Source organism: Crocuta crocuta, unplaced genomic scaffold, assembly GCF_008692635.1.
Source record: "Crocuta crocuta isolate KB4526 unplaced genomic scaffold, BGI_CrCroc_1.0 scaffold131, whole genome shotgun sequence".
In the NCBI taxonomy this organism is placed as follows: Eukaryota; Metazoa; Chordata; class Mammalia; order Carnivora; family Hyaenidae; genus Crocuta; species Crocuta crocuta.
The window spans coordinates 12,197,970-12,218,601 of NW_027528977.1; the positions used below are offsets into that span (position 1 = coordinate 12,197,970).

General features: G+C 39.4%; 1 protein-coding gene across 3 annotated transcripts in view; it reads right to left on the bottom strand.

Annotated features, from left to right (window-relative positions):
* CPEB4 (cytoplasmic polyadenylation element binding protein 4) overlaps nucleotides 1-20,632 on the bottom strand; it is a 64,412-nt gene that overhangs the window by 6,780 nt on the left and 37,000 nt on the right. The window contains exons 3-9 of one of the 3 annotated variants that reach the window (XM_077757284.1): nucleotides 20,037-20,087; nucleotides 9,578-9,601; nucleotides 7,683-7,856; nucleotides 4,202-4,291; nucleotides 3,716-3,834; nucleotides 1,806-1,920; nucleotides 159-340 (exon numbers count right to left, since the gene is read on the bottom strand). In XM_077757284.1, the coding sequence (XP_077613410.1) occupies nucleotides 159-340; nucleotides 1,806-1,920; nucleotides 3,716-3,834; nucleotides 4,202-4,291; nucleotides 7,683-7,856; nucleotides 9,578-9,601; nucleotides 20,037-20,087 (755 nt within the window). The remainder of the gene's footprint in view (nucleotides 1-158; nucleotides 341-1,805; nucleotides 1,921-3,715; nucleotides 3,835-4,201; nucleotides 4,292-7,682; nucleotides 7,857-9,577; nucleotides 9,602-20,036; nucleotides 20,088-20,632) is intronic. The other 2 variants (XM_077757285.1, XM_077757287.1) reach the window with 2 other exon arrangements.

A 20,632-nucleotide genomic window follows, 5' to 3' on the forward strand; every position in this document is an offset into this window, starting at 1 on the left:
CCTCAGTATATGACAGAGTATACCCCTAATTGGTCCTATAGGCATAACTGTCAGCTGCCAATTTTATTGTCATGTTAAAATTCCCCCATACCAGTCTTGGTAATGCCGCACTGCAAGGGCCATGTGCAGAACTTTGCAAAATGTAATCAGGGACTCACCCGTTTATCGATCTCTCCATGCTGCAGCTGAACAAAGCGGGCACTGATAGCAGCTATGTAACTCTGTTGATTAGAGAATGCGACTCGCCCAGCTCCCTTTGGGTATTTCAGCTCAGGGTCCGTGTCAATCCCGGCGTAGCACACGCCTCCATAGAGACGATCCATTATCATGGCGAGCTCCACTAAATAAGAAAGGAGCAGACATGGCATTCAAAATCGGGAGAATCCATTTCACTCACCAAAGGTTTCATCAAAAGCAGTTCATCCTTATTCTGAGCTCACATCCTTATGATAATTATTAAGTTGATCTTTAACCTTTTAAATAAGGGCAGGGACTCTGCTGGCGTTTTTTTTGTTTTGTTTTGTTTTTTTACATATGGTCTCTTCATCTTCACAACACAACAGCCCTATGAAGTAGGTAGTAATTTCCTGGGAAAATTGAGGCACGGAATGGACGTTCAATCTGCCCAAGGTCACAGATGCCTAAGGGACAGTGAGGGGCTGGGCACCTTGGTCTGTCTGCTCTATACCATGTTGCCACCCTGTATTTACAATTAATAATGTATCGCTTAATATAAATAATCATGGAAACGCCAGCAAACTGACTGTGTGAAGGTCGTTCTAGAGTAATCTCCAGCAAAGCCTTGTTACCTTTCCCTACAGTCTAGCTAGTCACCGATCTTTTATATAAAAACTTGAAATAAAGAACGTATTGTACTCTCCATGAAATGTTAAAATTTTAAAACTGCATTCTTGTTCATTTTATATTATCTCATTTATACTATTAAATCTCAAGTTACTTGAAGCTGGGAATTAAATATCTCCTGTAGGTAGTACTCTTGAAGACATGATGCTGTGCTGAGAATGCTCCTGTATTTCAGAGCTCAGCAAATAGGTGGTGGGCAAATGGGGGCTTGGGAAACAAACCCTGAACATCTCGACATACTCTTTTTTATTTTTTAATGTTTTTATTTATTTTTGGGACAGAGAGAGAGAGACAGAGCATGAGCAAGGGAGGGGCAGAGAGAGAGGGAGACACAGGATCTGAAGCAGGCTCCAGGCTCTGAGCTGTCAGCACAGAGCCCGATGCGGTGCTTGAACCCACGAACCGTGAGATCATGACCTGCGCCGAAGTCGGACGCTCAATGGGCTGAGCCACCCAGGCGCCCCTACAGTCTACTCTGGCAGGGCTTTGCCAGATGCTGACGCGAGTGACGCTCACTAACACCACAGGAAGCACTTTGCACTGCTCATCCCACCCAATTCTCAGAACAACTCTATATAAAGCACATAAGCTTATTACTCCATTTGACTGATGAGAAAATTGAAAATTAGAGAAAACAGTTTGTCCAGTGTCACTCAACTATTAACTGGGAGCAGTGCACATGAATTCAAAGCCAGATACTTTGATCCTAGAATTCTCTTGGGACATTAACTCAAATGCTTANACAGAGCCCTGCATCAGGCTCTGTGCTGACCATGTGGAGCCTGCTTGGGATTCTCTGTCTCCCTTTCTCTCTGCCCCTCACTCGTTCACACACTCACTCTTACTCTCTCAAAAATAAATAAACATTAAATGAAAAAACTTTATTAAGGTATTTCTTATGTTAAAGGAGGAAGGGGGTATTTTTGTTTGTTTAATCATACCAGCTCGCAATGGTCGGGGAACACCACCAACAAATATAGTTTTTCGTGGGTCAAGAGGCTGTGAACCATCCATCACAAAGTCACTGTCACTGAGATTCCAAGGCCGGATCTGCACCTAGGGAAGAGACAAACCAAAACGTCTCATTCTTAATGTTGACAATTTGTGGAGAAATAAGCTTAAGATGATTGCAGGGTATTTTAAGAGCAACGATAATCCACATCATTATTTAAAAAATTTTTTTTTAATGTTTTATTTATTTCTGAGAGAGAGAGAGAGAGACAGCGTGAGTAGGGGAGGGTCAGAGAGAGAGGAAGATACAGAATCTGAAACAGCCTCCAGGCTCTGAGCTAGCTCTGTTAGCACAGAGCCCGACGCAGGGCTCTAACCCATGAACCGTGAGATCATGACCTGAGCTGAAATTGGACGCTTAACCGACTGAGCCACCCAGGGGCCCCTAATCCACATCATTATAAATCGGTAAAACTATAAAACTAGAAGACTTAACAAATAGCATAGCTCAAATCCTTCATTTCATTTAAGAGTAAACCAAGTGATTTTTTTAAGTGAACCAATTTTAAGTGAACCAAGGCGGAAAGTTCAATTTCATTACCTATTATAAACTAAATCACTAGCTCATCTTTAATTATCGGTAATTAGCTGTTTTTCACATTATTTGGCCTTCTATCCCCCTGGTCCCCCCAAAATCCACAGCATTTGATGTTGATCGGAATACGGTGCTATTGAGTAAACTATGACTGTGTGCCCAATCCTACAAACTACTCCTAATACTAACAAACCTATTGCATTATTTCAAAAAGCATTTCAAAGTAAAAATATTAATATTGGCACACAGCAATGTGTCCACTCCTTTAGCCAACCAAGAGTCATGTACCTCATTTTAATTGTTTGCATTTACTTATTGTTACAAATGCCCACACCAAAGGCTATGGGTGGGGTCATAGTGGGGTATGCCCAGTATGCACATCAATGAAGTCCTAGGCCAGAGGTCCAAATTCAAATACTGTGGGGACTATAAACAAGTCAAGTATAAAGAGTCGAGGCCACGGGAACTCTGGGAAGAGTGTTCCTGACCTAGACAACCCCAAGGGGAGCTCCACTAATTATTGCTTGAGCTGAACCCATAGGCACCTCCATTCTGAACTGTACCGCATTACTAGATCAGTCTGAGTGACAATCAATTGCTTATTTACCAGATTTTTCAAAACAGGACAGTTGCTACTATTCCTAAGATCAAATTTTATGATTAAAAAAAAAACGTTTTCAAAAAGAAAAAGTCAGGGGTGTGTGGGTCGCTCAGTCAGTTAAGCATCTGACTTCGGCTCAGGTCATGATCTTGCGATTCGTGAGTTAGAGCCCCATGTCAGGCTGTGTGCTGACAGCTCAGAACCTGGAGCCTGCTTCGTATTCTGTGTCTCCCTCTCTCTGCCCCTCCCCCTGCTCATGCTCAGTCTCCCAAAAATAAATAAACATCAAAAAAAGTTTAAAAGAAAAAGCCATATGCCATGTACATTTCTCTCTGTATATAATTCGTTTCACTTTGGGGAATACCTTGTGCAAAAAGTTAAGGATACTTATTGGGCAAAATTTTGACCAAAAAGAGGAAGGAGACAGATAAATATATATTTGTGATTTTTGAGTTCTATCATTCAAACTCAGCTACTTGATCTTTATCAAATGTATTAGCAAGTAAAGTCTTTTAATGGTAAAGATTTACCAATATTTTAATGAACCAAAAAATTCCAGAATGTCAACGTTAGGAGGTTGACAGCAACCACATTCTACGTACAGACTTATCGATTAACAAACACGTCAAGATGTTGGTGGGTTTTCAAACAAAGCAGTGATGAAGGCAAAAACAAGAAGCTATGTCATGTTAGACAGCACTCACTGGCTTATCTTTGATAGTGGGACTCGATACACACAGGTAGAGTTTTCCATCTTCTTCAATACATGCATCAATCAAAGCCTGAACAGAGCTTTCATCTTGAAAGAGCAGGAATGCATAGCCTGATAAAAAGGGGAAAAAAAGACTTATTTGTTTCCCTATTTTTTTTATAATTCTTCAACAGAAAGGAAGTATAAACTGAAACTAAGGAAGAGAAAAAGAGCAAAAAAAATTAATAAACATAAATAGTCCTACCTGAGGTCTGATAGTATCAACATTAAAGTTCAGCTTGATGTCTTGAAACACATTTTAGAGTAAAATTAAGTTTGAGTTGAAAGTATATATTAGGTAGAAATTTTAAAGAGGTATTTGGGAAAATGCAAGTTTAACAACAGAAAGTTTCACAGCAAAGATAAACATTCATGAGAAGAGTAAACATTAAACAATATAAGGATACACTGTACATATGTATTAAATCTTGAGAATTACCTTTAGGAGGAAAATAGGACTTGCTCTCTGCTTTATGAGGCCAATCCACAATCAAAGGGCCAAAGCGACGAAAACTGGCTGTGATCTCATCTAATGAACAACAGAGCAAAACAAAAAACGTAAATTTAAATATTTTTATAGTCATTAGGGGGAAGTAGTTCAGAAAAAAGTTTCAAATCTACTATTTATAAAATGGTACAAAGGACACCTGCATCTCCTTGATTGAGATTCCCCAAGTGTTAGTACTTTACACATTTGCCTTCTCCTTCTTTCTTTTTTTTTTTTAATATTTTTTATTTACTTCTGAGAGAGAGAGAGAAACAGCATGAACAGGGGAGGGTCAGAGAGAGAGGGAGACACAGAATCGGAAGCAGGCTCCAGGCTCTGAGCTAGCTGTCAGCACAGACCCTGACGCGGGGCTCGAACCCACAAACCATGTGATCATGACCTGAGCCGAAGTCGGATGCTCAACCCACTGAGCCACCCAGGCGCCCCTCTCCTTCTTTCTTAACCTTCTTTCTACCTGTATGTATGCAGCAATCAACCTGTCTACCTACCTACCTACCTACCTATCATTTTCTTTCTGACATGATGCTTTATAACCACTGGCACTTGCTCAAGAGCAGGTCACTTCCTCGTATACCACCGTGTAACCCTCCCAATCAGGAAATCGATATCATATACTATGACCACCCAGTTCACAGACTCCACCCAAATTTCAAACTATCCCAATAGTCTCTCCTTTTCCCTTTCTGATCCAGAATCCTACCCAGGACATGTGATACACTTAGACGTCCCATCCCTAGGCTATCAGTATTCTCCAGTTTGGGAACAGCTTCTCATTCTTTCCTATCTTTTATATCTTTATCAGTCTTAAAAGGATAGAGACTACTCATTCTATAGGATGACACTCGGCCTGTACCGTTTTCCTCATGACCTGACTCGTGAGTAGACGAAAGGAAAAGACATTTTCAAAGAACTCCTGGAAAGAGTAGGTAATGTGTACAGATAAGACCTGGGAGGAGATGAGGACAGAGGAAAGGGAGAGATGGGGGTGGGGGGTGGGGANTACAGTCTGCTCTGCCCTTGATGCCCGTTTCTGTAGTACCATTCAGCTCACGTGAGAGAGACTGGTAAATACAAGGATGAAATCTGTATAACCTATAAGTTTTCCTGGTCCACAAGTGAGTTTTCCTGGGCAAGGGGAGCTAGCAGAGTGGGAGGAGAATTACAACCCTCACCAGGAAAAGAGAAAGCCCCTAGCTTGTCTGCTATGCAGGCAGAAGCCCTCCCACTCTCTTATAAGAAAATTAAAAATGAGTGCAGTGACCGGGGCTCTCTCGCTGGAGAGGTGTACTCTCAACCTTACAGGGTTCTTCTCTCTCGAGTGTTTGCAACTTCCCAGGTGCTAAGGTCCATCACATCTGCACTGCCTCCAAGCTCGCAAGCCAGCGTTTCTGCTCCATCGGTTTTGTGCATTTTCAGTATTCCTTGAGGTGACCTCTAACCACGCTGGCCAATTGCCTATGTTGTCCAAGTTACTCTAAGACATTAATTTGCTTTTCGTTAGTGCTTCCTAATGAACTTTTGAGTTTGTTAGGTTCGAAAGTATCTGCTTCTGACCCTATTTCCCCAGAAACCCTATAATTTTTTGACGTACAATTCTACATAACACAATATTCTCCAGGACGACATATTTCATGTCATAGTAGAAAGACCTGCCTACTTAAATTGCTACTGACTTATCAGTATGCTTGGTCTTAAGGATGAAGCAAGATGACTATCATAAGTCCCATTAATTTTGCTCTGTTTAAACCATCTCCCTTGCCTGGTTAGTCATAGTTAACTGTGCATCTAAGAATCTTAGAAACTGCACATTTAAGATTGCTGAGTAATTTTCCAAAAAGATACAGACGATCTAGACCAGGAAGGAGCTTATCCCAGGCAGGTAAAAGGCAGGAGTTTTATCCCAGAGATAAAATTCAGTCATCTCTCTCTTTTTGTATGTAAGCATATAATTCACTCATTATACACCATCTGGGCTAAAGATGTTAAAAGATTAAAAAACAAACGCAAAAACAAACAAACAAACAAAAAAAAAACACCCAGAATCTACGGTATTAGGGAAAATGAGGATTCTAGGCAAAGAAAAGAGAAGGCTACACCTAGGAGCTTACTAAAGAGGCCAATTTCGTGACCACGTGGTAAGCCCAGGATGAACACATCGGAAAGCTATGCCCTCCGAGGACAGGATGGAGACTGATTCAGTCCCGCCCGAAATCCCAACACAGCTTCAGAGATTAAACAAAACAAAACAAAAGAGAACTGTGTTTATTTCAATCTTTGGCTTTTTGAAACCTTTGTTGTCTCAACCTTCCAAAATATTGATCATCTTAGGGAAAATGAAGTGACAATACACTTAATCTCAGTCTAAATGGGAAGTCATTAAACCATATTATCAGACTTCACAGATTTTTAGAGAAAACTGTTCCATTCTCCATAACATTAACTGGTTTATTTCCATTTCCATTTAGGAAACCAAGACAAAAGAGATTAGGAAAAACCACCACCACCACCACCATCAAGGATATATGGCTGCTCTAAGGTCTGCAACTTGGATTTTCACGAGGGCCACTTATGACCCACAGATGAATACAATATTACTGAACAATTAGTCTTCTAAATCTCTGCATGGCTGGCCCTAGTTCAGGTCTCAGCTCAAATATCACTTCCTTAAAGAGGATTTCCTTAACCACCTAATCTGAGAAGATATCGCCGTACACAAAATAGCACAGTATCACGCTATTTTCTTTTCAGCACTTACTCTGATACTTTCTTGCATGATTATGCACTTTTTATCTGCCTTTCCCCACGAGAACTGAAACTCTAGGCAAACAAGGACTTTCTTTCTTGGTTATACTATAAACGAGCCTAAGAACAGTGCATGGTGTTTAAAAAAGCCTGTAAATATTTGACAAGTGAAAAAACTCTCATTGAATGATAAAACCTTGAAGATGCCTTTTCTTGCGGTACTCCTTTAGTCTTTATTTTTCAAAAGCTCATGCTGAATCCAAGATTTTAAATGTTCAATTACCCACATTTCTGGAGTACTCATAGAAGCTAGGAAACAAATAGGAAAACATGCAATCGAATTTGGCCAAGGCAGCACACACAGACGAAAATGCAGGAAGCACTGTTTGCCCACAACAGACTCCTTGAGGTGGTTTCCCAGTGATGTTTACTCTTTTTCATCTAGCGCAATGGCTTGCTTCAGCTGGTTCCCAAAGTCCTGTTCCCCTTCGCCTGTAAACTAATCTCACTCGCCATGATAGAGATAGAACAAACGAACAATGCAAATCAAAACTGAATACCTGGAGCCAGATAAGACGGTTATTATAGTAACAGCCACCGCTGTCTATGAGTTACCTACTATGTGCCACGGGCCAGGCACCGTGCAATGAACGGTTCTTTGTAAATATACCTTCATCGATGTCAGGAGGTAATCCGCCCACAAACACCTTGCGAGAATATCGTTCCACTCTCTCTCCATTCTGGTGAGTGAAGCAGTGAGGTGAACCCAGGCCACTATGAAGAGGTTGATCCCCACGGCCATCATCCAAGAATCCATCTTCCATTGGAAACAGGGAAGACTGACCTGGAATAGAAAGCAGGAAAAAAAAAAGAAAACGCTAACAGCAAATGTTCCTTGCCACCGATTACCTTACGCAAGAAACAGGGAAAACGGCAGGTTCGATAAAACTGGTGCTTTTATTTCTCTCACTGAATAACAAATCATTTAGATATGCTCTTGAATTCCCGCCACTTGAAAGTCTCAGTTGGGTCAGAGAGAAGGTACACAGTTAAACAGAAGGCCTCTCAACTATCCCCCTGGGATCCAGAAACTTCAATGAGGTGAACTAGAAGTACAGGAGGAGGGAGCGCTCGCTTTTGAAAGCAGCCAGCAGTAGGCAGCACTGCCTTGGCAGGGCCCCATGGCCACGGGCAACCTAGACATGTATACCAAGTATTAAATTTGACTATCAGATGCTAGATCACTTAAATTTTTAAAAAACGCAGAATAATGTAGCCTATACAATGTCCTCTAAGACTATCCTTAAAATGCACAAGTCAGTTCCTCAAGTGAGCACTCATCTTAGTTTACCTTACTGGGATATAAGCAAACCTCATTTAATGCAGTTCTCCAACATCACTATTTAGTCTTAAAGAATTTAGACACGCTAAAGATATATTTTCTTTCAGTTGAGTCATGACCAACTGCCACCGATGCCACCTAATTCTAAAAACTAGGCATTAAGTTTGCTGTTTGAAAATCCTATTGTACAGAAAATATAAGCGGAGAAGACCAGAGATGCCAAAGTGGTTAACGTTATTCCCGTTTACTTGACAGCAAAATACGAACGTTGTAAATCATAAGCGAAACACAGAGCTACAAATAACTGTAGAATCTCTCGAGGGCTGTTTTGTGACTTTTGGGCTGCCAATTTCCCTGCAGGTACTACGTGAGGAATTTGTTCACGGATCCTACAGAAATGTAGCTGTCAGTGCTCTCCCTTTACTGAAATGTTCCGGTGTCCCTTTGATGCCACACTCGTCTCCCTCTCAACCTTCCTAACTGAGCACAAATAATAACAGTGTACTTGTTATGAATATATCCCATAGAACTACAGCTCAAGAGTTATGTAACGAAGGCAAAAAATGACTTTGGAGGTTATTTCCTAAATGATCTTTAAAAGTCACTTAGATTTTAGACTTGAGCTATGTGACTAACTTACTTGCTTGTAAAAAGGCAAAGCTATCACAGGCAGAAAACATAAGGCTTATTCAGGTACCTCTAGGAAATCGTTCTTTTAAATTCTCTACAATTTCTAGAGCGTTTTCCCCTAGTGCTCGAAATTTATAGGGTGAGTCATTTGTTCAGCTCATCTCATTGTAAAACAAATGTATTATGCTGAAATCAGCGGAAAGTAGACATAAGGTCTTCGAGTATAACTGAGCTTCCAATAGAATCAGGTATTTTGAGACTAGTCGCCCCATATTTTCCTTTTTAAAGATCCTGAATTCTCTCTCTCCCAAGAAATTCCTTTCAGAGAGGAAAACAGCAAAATAAGCCTTCAGATATAAATAAGTTGACTTTATAATACAGGGATATTATTGATTCAAATCCAAATCCTCCCATTCTGACTCTTTCAAATCAGAAAGTCTATAATGTTAACTATGACACACAAAGTATGTATGGATCAAAGCTCTGTTGCATTCCCCACGCCCCTCCTTCCCCACAAGGGTTAGAAATTGAGTAAACTTGGGTCCTCTCCAAATACAACTGGTACATTCAAAAGTTAGAAACAATAATGTTACCTCTCCTTCGCCCATATGTCCTTGCTGCATGTCAAATGAGAAAAAACAAAAAACAAAAAAACAACCTTTCAAACATTGTCAAAATAATCAACTGTGATTTCAACTACCAGCTTTTGAAACTAAAAAAAGTTGGCTATGCTCCTCATTTCCTAGTAAAGGTCTCAAAAACAAGGAATCTGGATGGTGAGAGGTCAATTTAATACACCCTTTTGATTTGTTTTTCAGTTCTTCAAGGACACTGTAAAGCTGTATTGAATTTTACTTGTGGAAAGAGAAGTTTTGGGCTATAACTGTCACCCAGGATCCGAACTAGGTAATATGTAACATGATGGAAACCAACTCCTACCATACTGGCCTTACATTGTCCCTGAAGTCCCTGCTAACCAGCAATTCAGCAAGTATTTCAATATTTAATTTAAGACTTTTTCACCACTACAGGATCAACAGCAATTATACACGATGGCTTGATTAGTCCCTCAGAAAGAAAATCATAACAAATGAAATCTTTAGACAATATGTAAACTTCCTTTTAGGCAAGGGAAGTCTCTTGTCCCTTGTCAAATTTTCCACCGTGTCCCAAATGCTGAAAAGTAAAAGGCCTTGCATTTTATTGCCAAGTAGTTACAGCTAAGAGAAGAAAAGTGTATACTCTACTTATATGCCTTTCCCTAGAGACTAGGAAAATGGCAGTACCAACTTTAAATCCAGAAACTTTTGGGAAAATGGCTTCCCTGAAACAAACTGGCACTTAAAAGCCCAGCTTGTCCAAAGGCCTCAAACCAATTCAACAAACATTGCTGAGTGCCTGATCTTGCTGGACACTACGGATAAATAGCACATGGTCCGGACTACACGGAACTAGCAAACTTAAATGCCAGACGGCCGCATAAGCAAATAACGATAATGCAGCATGCCTACTGCAGCAGTGGTTATGTGGCTGGGACAACAGGAACAGAGGAGGACAAGCAACTGGCTCTGATTAAAGAGTCGGAGAGAGGGGTGTGGCGTTTGAGCAGGAGATGGGATGGCATTTGAGACCTTAAGGAAAAAAAACAAAAAACAAAAACAAAAACAGAGAAAGGGCATCGCAGGCCTGGTAATGCAGCAAATAGCAGTGCTGCCACATTCAGGAAAAGTGGCCCAGAACCAGAAGTGTATGGAACAAGAGAGGACCTGGCTGGAGAAATGCGTTCACACAGGAAGCTGGGATAGATTATTGAGTTAGGAGTTGTAGCAGTAGCTTTAATAAGTCATTAGACAAACTGGCCGGGGTTTTGATTCTTAGCCCACTAAATAACTGCTTGAGATGTGTAACTCAGTCATAGGTGAGTTTTAACTCAGAAGTACTGGTGGGTATTTTCCAAAATGAAAGTGTCTCACACAAGATACATTTTCTCCCACTACTAGATAACACTGGATTTCCCCAAAGTCCTTGAACTAATGGATTAAAACCACATAAAATCTCCTTCAGGTAGGGTTTCATTTTGGTAGGTCTTAAATTTGGTGTCAGTTAACCTGACATCGGTTAGAAAGACAAAGATATCATAAAAACAGGTGCTTATTTAAGAACATTCTATTCCTATACCCACTTCAGTGACCAGGGAGTCTGAGGAAATGGATGATTTGAGGCAAAAATCAAATCTCAAAATCTTTAAATGTATACTGTCAAACTTTGATCTTGTACCACAAAACTCAAGCTGGTTAATACACAAGAATTCATGGTTACACTCTGAAAACTATTCAGAAATGTCCCACATTAAGAATAATAAGTTATAGGCATACCATGCTTACAACCACAAAAACTGCCAAATGAGTGAGATAGGGAAGTTAACATAAATTAGTACCAAAAAGCAAAAACAATGATATTCTAGGACACAGAGAAGAATGCTTATTTTATTTTTAATGTAGATTTTGACACGACAAAATAAAGTACACAAATCATAAGTACGGAGTTCAATGAATTTTCCATGACATGAACATACCTATGTCACATATCTATGAACCCAGATATTAACAGAGTAGTAAATGGTGCCACTTCATCCTACATATGAAAGATGTACTAAGCATCTGTTTCCCAACTATTTCCAGTTATACTTGGCTTAAGATGATGATGAAGAAATACTTGAAACACAGGTCTTCACCATTTTACTGAGGAAAATGTCCGATTTTCAATCTCATGATTATCAAATATTGCATAATATTTGATATTTCTCAAACATCCAAGGAAGTGGCAGGTAAAAAAAAATCACTTTAAATATGGATAAAGAAATCTACACTTTGGAAAACTTCTAGCTAAGTTGGCTGAAATAAACTCTGCCCAGATTTTTCCTTTAATTACCAAAGAGTACACTGTTAAAAAGATTTTCAAAATGCATGCTATTGTTACATGCAAATCTTCTAGTCCCCATATGATTTAAAATGACTACCATTTATATGTTTATCTACTTTTATTATGATTTCTTCGTTTTTACTTATAAAGTCCTCAATAATTTCACATTTAGTACTAACATGACTCAAGACTGCTCTAAATGGACTGGAAACATTATAGCTATAATTTTTTTTTTAATGTGTATTTATTTTTGAGAGACAGAGAGAGACAGAGCACCAGCGGGGGAGGGGCAGAGAGAGAGGGAGACATAGAATCCGAAGCAGGCTCCAGGCTTTGAGCTAGCTGTCAGCACAGAGTCTGACCCGGGGCTCGAACTCATGAACCATGAGATCATGACTTCAGCTGAAGTCGGACACTTAACTGACTGAGCCACTCAGGCACCCCATAGCTATAAATTTTTAAAACATCTGGATGCATGCTGTTATTAGATAAATACTTTATTTCCAAAATGTCTTTACACGATTGCTTCCAAATGCCCTATATTCATCATTAAATTCCCTCTACTAAAACATTCCAGTACTCTGGGATGCTAGATTGGCAAACAAGGTATAGATAGGCTTCTCAGATCTTGTATATATTCTTTTTTTTTTTTTTTAATATTTTTATTTATTTCTAGGAGAGAGAGAGAGAGACAGCGTGAGCAGGGAAGGGTCAGAGAGAGAGATACAGACTCTGAAATAGGCTCCAGGCTCTGAGCTGGCTGTCAGCACAAAGCCCGACGCGGGGGAGAGACAGCGTGAGCAGGGAAGGGTCAGAGAGAGAGAGATACAGACTCTGAAATAGGCTCCAGGCTCTGAGCTGGCTGTCAGCACAAAGCCCGACGCGGGGCTCGAACCCACGAACCGTGAGATCATGACCTAAGCGAAAGTCGGACGCTTAACCGACTAAGCCACCCAGGCGCCCCAAGATCTTGTATATATTCTTTATAAAACTGAAAATATTATTTGTTTCTTATAAAGTACCTTTTCCTCATTTATTGTAACATTTGTTATGGTCAAAAAGAAACAAGTATCCATAGAGTGAAACAATCATGAAAAGTAAATACCTAGCATGTAGCCATTTTAAGAGTGGCACATATTCATGTGCTGGTGGTACCCTAAACTCTCTAAGATACAGTTTCCATGAGTTCCCTACCTGTGTACTGGAGGGCTCATACTGTGTAAATTTAAAAATAAAGAAATACAAATATGTACGTGGGAATATGCATAAATCGTTCTTCTAAAAACAACCACAAGAACCTTTAGGTTCTTGGAGAAAACTGGCACGGGGAAAGAAAGATTCCACTTCCTGTTTGATCTCTTTCTGTACGATTTACGTTTATGAGCTACATTACTATACTTGTTCACGGACTCTTTTGGGTTTTCTTCTTGGTGCTTACGTTAAAAACAAACAAATGATATATTAAAGAAAAGCAACTTAGTAAAGAACAGGACTTTAGGCCCCAAGGGGTGAGATATTACTATGTTCTAGTAGTCAATGAAAGACTGATCGATCACACTCTGGAAACTCTACCCTACCTCAGGTCCTCTGAATTCTATCTGGGAAAACAAGGGGAGAGCTCAGATTAAAAGATGTTATCAAATCACTGATTTTTCCAGTAGGACTAAAAACAGAAAAAGAAGAAGAAAGAAGAAAGAAGGAAGAAGAAGAGGAAGAAGAAGAAGAAGAGGAAGAGGAAGAGGAAGAAGAAGAGGAAGAAGAAGAGGAAGAAGAAGAGGAAGAAGAATGTAGATGTAGGGGAATTAGTCAAATTAGTAATCATTTAAAAAGATAGAAATCAAAGGCTGGAAGCTAAAAAGAATAAAGATGGTAGAACCAAAAAGCAGGCAATCATCTTAAGGACTGGCGCATACAACTCAACAAAGATGCAAAGAATCATTTCAAATCATTTTCTAAATCTCCCTCTAATGTAATGGCCTCATCACAAATTTTAAATATACGTTTAACAGTTAGAATTTCCTATGTCACACTGGCTTGTATTTATGCTAACTTGGTATAATATTCCCAGATACGGATAAGATGAGACAAAGATATTATCTGTAAAGAGCTCTTTTAGAGAAGGGCAAAGTATGTGACTCTAGTTTCTCTACATCCCTAACCCTCAGGTTTTTTGTTTTATGAAAATCAACAGCTGATTAGAGAATAACAAAAGATACCCTATGTATATATGATGACCACTTGGTCAGATGTTCAGTAAATAGCAATTTTCTCCCTGCCGCAAAAGTAAACTTGTGTCTATTCTGAGGTTGGTCTTCAATAATTACTCTCAGCTTTTCATTACTATTCTAAGGCTAACGACCGCAGAGTACTTTAGCATTTACAATGTCTTCATATTATCTTTTTCAGGAAGGCATCTTCCAACATGCTCCTTACTGTACCATCTAGAACCATATTATATACATTTTTCAGTAAGTGACTGTAATCTACATTTCTCCTGGGTAAATTATACCCTCTCCCTTTTCACAGATTTCTGTGTACACCGCACCCCTCCCCTTCCTCGCAACCCTTAAGCAAACAGTCTTCCTCCTTTCATTCCAAAGAACTATAATTAAGAGTAGTTGTTCTATGCTAACCTTTAAAAGATCTCTTATGAGTCTCCTAATCTGGGACAAACAAATATGTTAGTGGATGCTTCCAAGTGAAAGACATCCACAGAGAGAAGGAAATACATACATGGATCTGTTAAAATAAATCTAATACATTTTGCTGTTATTCTAGAACTTTCCGTGCCAAAGTTTCATTTCTGAAGCAATTAATCCTATGGGCTGAAGCAGTGGAATGGGAGGTTGGGGGAAAAAAAGTATCAAGCACAAGGGGCAGCTGGGTGGCTCAATCAGTTAAATGTTTGACTTCAGCTCAAGTCATGACCTCATAGTTCATGAGTTCAAGCCCCATCATCAGGCTCTGCACTCTCAACACAGACTTTCGGATCCTGTCTCCCTCTCTCCCTCGCTTGTACTCTCTCTCTCTCTCTATCTCTCTCTCTCTCAAAAATAAATTCGTGAGCATTTTTTTAAAAAAGTTCCAAGCGCAAATACTTTTATACAGAGGTGGTGGTAGTAGTGGTAGTAGTATGTTAGTTTTCTAAAGCAAAATAAATTCTCAAGAAGGGTAGAGGGAAAATTAATCTTTTAATCTGATGTCTGTCTCAAAGCTACACCAAGACATACCAGAGGAATCTGAGGTCTGGCCCATGCCTAACACTGCTTTCTACTTGGCTGACAAACTGAGTCAGTTTCAGGCTTGCTTTTTATAACCAGGAAATGGGTGTTCTAACTATATTCCTCTTACATAAAACTTACTAGGAAAAGGTATCTGTTCTGGGATGAATTGTATCCCCTTCTTAAAATTCATATGCTAAAGGGGCGCCTGGGTGGCTTAGTCGGTTAAGCGTCCGACTTTCGCTTAGGTCATGATCTCGCGGTTCGTGGGTTCGAGCCCCGCGTCGGGCTCTGTGCTGACTGCCAGCTCAGAGCCTGGAGCCTGCTTCAGATTCTGTGTCTCCCTCTCTCTCTGACCCTCCCCTGCTTGCACTGTCTCTCTCTCTCCTAGAAATAAATAAAACATTAAAAAAAAAAATTTTTTTTTTAAAATTCATATGCTAAAGTCCTAACTTCCATGGGACTGTCTTTGGCAACAAGGTCTTTACAGAGGTACTTAAGGTTAAAGGAGGTCCTTGCAGTAAGCCCTAATCCAAAATGACTGATGCCCTTATAAAAAGAGATTAGGACACCATGCATGCACAGAGGGGAAATCATGTGGACAAAGAGAGAAGACAGCCATCTACAAGCCAAGGAGAGAGGTCTCAGAAGAAATCCACCTTCCTAGCACTTTGATCTTGAACTTCTAGCCTCCAGCACTGGAAGCTGGAATTTATTTCCTCCAAGGAAAAAAAAAATCTGTTTAAGCCACCAGTCTACAGGGGCGCCTGGGTGGCTCAGTCAGTTGAATGTCCGACTTCAGCTCAGGTCATGATCCCATGGTTTGTGGGTTCGAGCCCCGCATCGGGCTCTGTGCTGTCAGCTAGCTCAGAGCCCGGAGCCTGTTTCAGATTCTGTGTCTCCCTCTCTCTCTGACCCTCCCCTGCTCACGCGCGCGCGCGCTCTCTCTCTCTCTCTCAGAAATAAATTAAAAAAACATTATAATTAAAAAAAAAAAAAAACCACCAGTCTATGGTACTTGTTAAGATACCTCTAGCAAACTAACATGGCACCCAGAAAGTAGCTATGAAGTGTGGGGGTTTTATATGCTTAAAGTCCAAGGATTTCCCCCGTGAATGTCCCTTAAAAAAAAACTCTACAACTGATAATAGCAATAGATTGAATAATTCCCCAGAATGGGCACTACAACATTCTTAGCGTGGTTATCAATTATTATCTGTTGAATTATACTGGCAGTGTCTTTTAAAAGTCATGAGTGGTCTATGAAGGTCACTGCGTAGTATGAAAACTGATGATTGAGCATGGCCAAGGGGGAAAAAAGCAATCTGATCTACTAGATGAGTAAGCCCTTTTTATCTTTGTACATGCAAAACCCAACATTATTCCAATACGAACTGCTGAAGCTGGTAGACCACTCTGGACATTCTGAATCTTGTTTCTTTTTTATTTATTCAGGATTTAAACCCTACTTCTTCTCAAAAAAAAAAAAACAAACCAACTTTGAGATTGCTTGAAATTTTTGAAACAATTTATACAATAAATATCATAGTCTAAATTTATAGGTTCATGTGAGAAAGAGAGTAAACAGTTCTTACATATTTTTATCCAAATGAAAGAAAAATGTCTTTCAACTCAACAGTGGCTTGGAAGAAAAAAACTCTGAAACACTGAAGGTTAGACAAAGTAGAATAACTATATGATCACCTTTCTAAAAAGTTTTAAAATATGAACAGATTATTTATGTGAACAGGGAAGAAGAGCTCCTATCGTTCCTTAAAGTCTTAAACTTGAATAATGAATATATAGCAGCACAATGTACGAGGCTCTTACCTTCAGTTTTAAGAAAAGACTGCATGGATAGAAAATAGGAAGGGACTGTAATTCAAAATGAATATAGTAAGTTTTATGTTATCTACTTTAATTTTTTTGTTTATTAATTTTTGAGAGAGAGAAAGAGCATGAGAGGTGGGGGGTGGGGGGTGTAGAGAAAGAGGGAGACACAGAATCTGAAGGAGGCTCCAGGCTCAGAGCTGTCAGCACAGAGCCCAACATGGCACTCAAACTCATGAACCACAAGATCATGACCTGAGCTGAAGTCAGATGCTTAACTGACTGAGCCACCCAGGTGCCCCTATGTTAATAATCAGACAAAGAAAGCATGTTCAACTATAGACAATTTTTAGACTCCTCTTAATCTCGTTTTGTTTTTTCCTTACAAGTTTTTAGCACTACTATCCCTAACCAAAACACATATGTGTATACTAGCACTAATATTCCTAGCGACAAATATTCCTAACCATTCTAATTATTTTAATTTGACTGTGTACCAGCTATTATGCTAAGTGATTTACATGCATTTCATCTTCATCTCAATTCTGTGAAATGGGTAGTAATTGTGAGTATATCTTCATTAAGAACAATTAATGCTTTACATTAGATTTACAAGATGGGGGTACCCCCAAAACATGAGCTAAGTTGACAGCAAAGTTACTTAAAAATCAACACATGAATAAGAGTAATTTACATACAGAAGCAATTCACCATAGAAGATGCTTCATAAATTTGTTTTTTGTTTTTGTTTTTTTTAAATGTTTGAGAGAGAGAGAGAGAGAGAGAGAGAGAGAGAGAATGAGCAGGCGAGGGTCAGAGAGAGAGGGAAACACAGATTCTGAAACAGACTCCAGGCTCTGAGCCAGCTGTCAGCACAGAGCCCGACGTGGGGCTTGAACCCACAAACTGTGAGATCATGACCTGAGCCGAAGTAGGACACTTAACCGACTGAGCCACCCAGGTGCCCGATGCTTCATAAATTTGACTGAAGAGAATGGGCAATGCCTCCATCCAATTAAGGTGACTAAAAAATTGTCTCAACATCCCTCCATCCCCACCTTGTTGTATTTCACGATTTTAAAGTAATCTGCTATCATCTGGACTTTGCAAGTGGGGAGAAAATGGCCCTGTAAGCCAACTCCAGCATCTGGTCTACCTAGTTTTATTCCTTATTAAAAATGCATAAATTGGCATCTGGTCATAGACGGCTGGTTAAAAACTGACACTTGATCACATCTGACAAAATCAAGTTCTAGGACCCCCTGAGATGAACCCTAGATCTGAGACTACGGTAGTTATAACCTCACTCTGGGATCCTGCTTAAGAAATCAACAAGCTCTCCCTCTTGGACGTTTCTTTGTTCTTTATCTTCCTACCTTTCAGTCTGAGGCAATATTAACCTCAGCCAGTATAGCTTTCTAATAAAAATTTCCAAGAATGCAACAGCAAACACCATGTAGTCCCTTTCTAGAGTCTGTGGACCAGTAAAATGTCAGAATATAATTATTGGGGAGAAAAGTTACCTTTATTTTTCTTTGCCAAGCAGGGGTCACAAAAACTAATCTATTCATAAAAGAAAGTATATTAATGTCAGGGGGAGGAAGAAATACCATAATAATAGACTCTAAAAAATTTTAAATGAATTTAGCTTTAAGGAAAACGCATGAGAGCCTCTCATCTCAACAAAGATGGACCTTAGAGGCAACAGGTCTAATTTAGCAACTGCATGAGGAAACTGAGACAAAGAAGACTTGATCACTCTGCCTAAGACCACACATCAATATCTCAAACTTTGGGTTCCTTGCCATTTCCAACACACAGACTCTGGAACTTGTTCCACAGGAAGAGCTAAAGTCCTGCTATAATGATTATCCTTATATTATTCCCCCTCATCTTGATGCGATTCTCACCACGGGGTTTGGTTTTCGGTCTACACACATTTATGCTGAAGTATTATATTCTGGCATTATTTTCGGTAGCTGGAGCATGGAGAGACCAAAGTCTGATAAATGAGGCTTTTATAAACTAGATAGTCTCCAGAGGATCGGATGCACCCATCGTCACTCTCATAAATCAAATTTCCCTTTGACTTTTCCTGGCGCAACAACCCTATGTTCTTCAGAATACGGATTTCAAACATAAAAGCAGATCCAGTCATAAAAATAATTTTTAACCCTCCGTTCACAATATACCATAGAAAAGGAGTACAAAGTTGTGTTTCGGTGTTTTGTTTGTTTGGTTCGTTTGATTTCGTTTTTGGAATGATGAGAATATGGCGATTTAGTCAGGAAACACTCCTTAGAAATGGTGAGACTTTGGCAGAAAGGCGGCGTTGTGAACACACAAATTTAAAGTACATATTCAATAGTGAATGAGTAGAAAAGAAGTAAATAGGTCTTTTGTATTCTACCCAATTAAACGATAGTAGTATAAAAAAGACACGTTTTGATTCTTTAATTCCTTCCATGAGTAGATGCCCCTTCCTTGTGACACTTAGTCTGTTTTAGCATATGCACACAGAAGAGAACACAATAGCACAATGGGGTAATATTTAGAACCAGAAAGGAGAATTTACCAAACGTGCTGTAAAGGCCAATAAGACTTCATTTTTCCTGTTCTCATTAGACAGCAAATGACCTTGTCCTTTACAATGTCAAGCCCTGTGGTCTCAGGCTGCTGCTTCTGGTTTCAGATCTCTGATTACCCTCCTTTTCTCCTGGAACATTTTTCTAACTACATGGAAATGGTTTTTATGTTGACATTTGAAAGGTCACGCTACAGAATCTAAGGGCAGATTAAACCATCCTTTATGTATCAGTACGTGATTCTCATTTATTCTGTCACCAGTTTCAAGACAGAGAATCAGCTGGTTCTCAAAGTTTAAAAAGCCCCTGCCACGATGAGGAGGAAAGATATTTATTACACAGCTACTAGATTAATAGCAACTTGCAATTACGATTACAGAACAAACTAACGTCACTTTTTCCACCTGTCAAAGCATACCTGCTGTATTTTCTCACCTAGGACTAGCTTGTTTCAGTTCTGTGAACTTCACTAGGGTAAATCAATTATCACTTACCATTAATAAGCAGAGAGCTATCGGATCCTGGATATGAATAGTTTAGACGACCTGAAGGTAAAAGAAGGCCGTTACTAAATTCATTTGTTTCATAGATGGTTTAAACGTATTTGTAACAAAGCTGAATTAATAGCTTCAATAGGTAAGGTATCTTTAAAAAGCTTTATTATGGGATACAACTGCTGTGCTAAATGAACACAAATGAGTCAGAGGACATATCAATCAGCATGTTCACAAACGTCCAAATAGGGCAAGTTTGAAAGTGGGAAAACAGAATATCCCTCATATTTAACTATTTGGTCTCTAGTTCCCAAATTCCCATACAAAGTACTTTTCTTGGTAACATTATGTTCTGATGCAAACTCATAATGATAGTGTTTTTTGCCCCATATGTATGGAAGTTTTCAGGTGTGTAGTTTTTTTGTTGTTTTTTTAAAAGTACTTAATTAGCAGGGAGGTATCTCTATATAATTCATGACAAAAGTGCGAAGCTTACGTCTACACATACAGACACACTAATCGGTTTAAATTCTCATTTTGGAGAAAAAGCACAGAAGGTAAAGAAAACCGTTTCATCGTACTTACATGTTGTGACA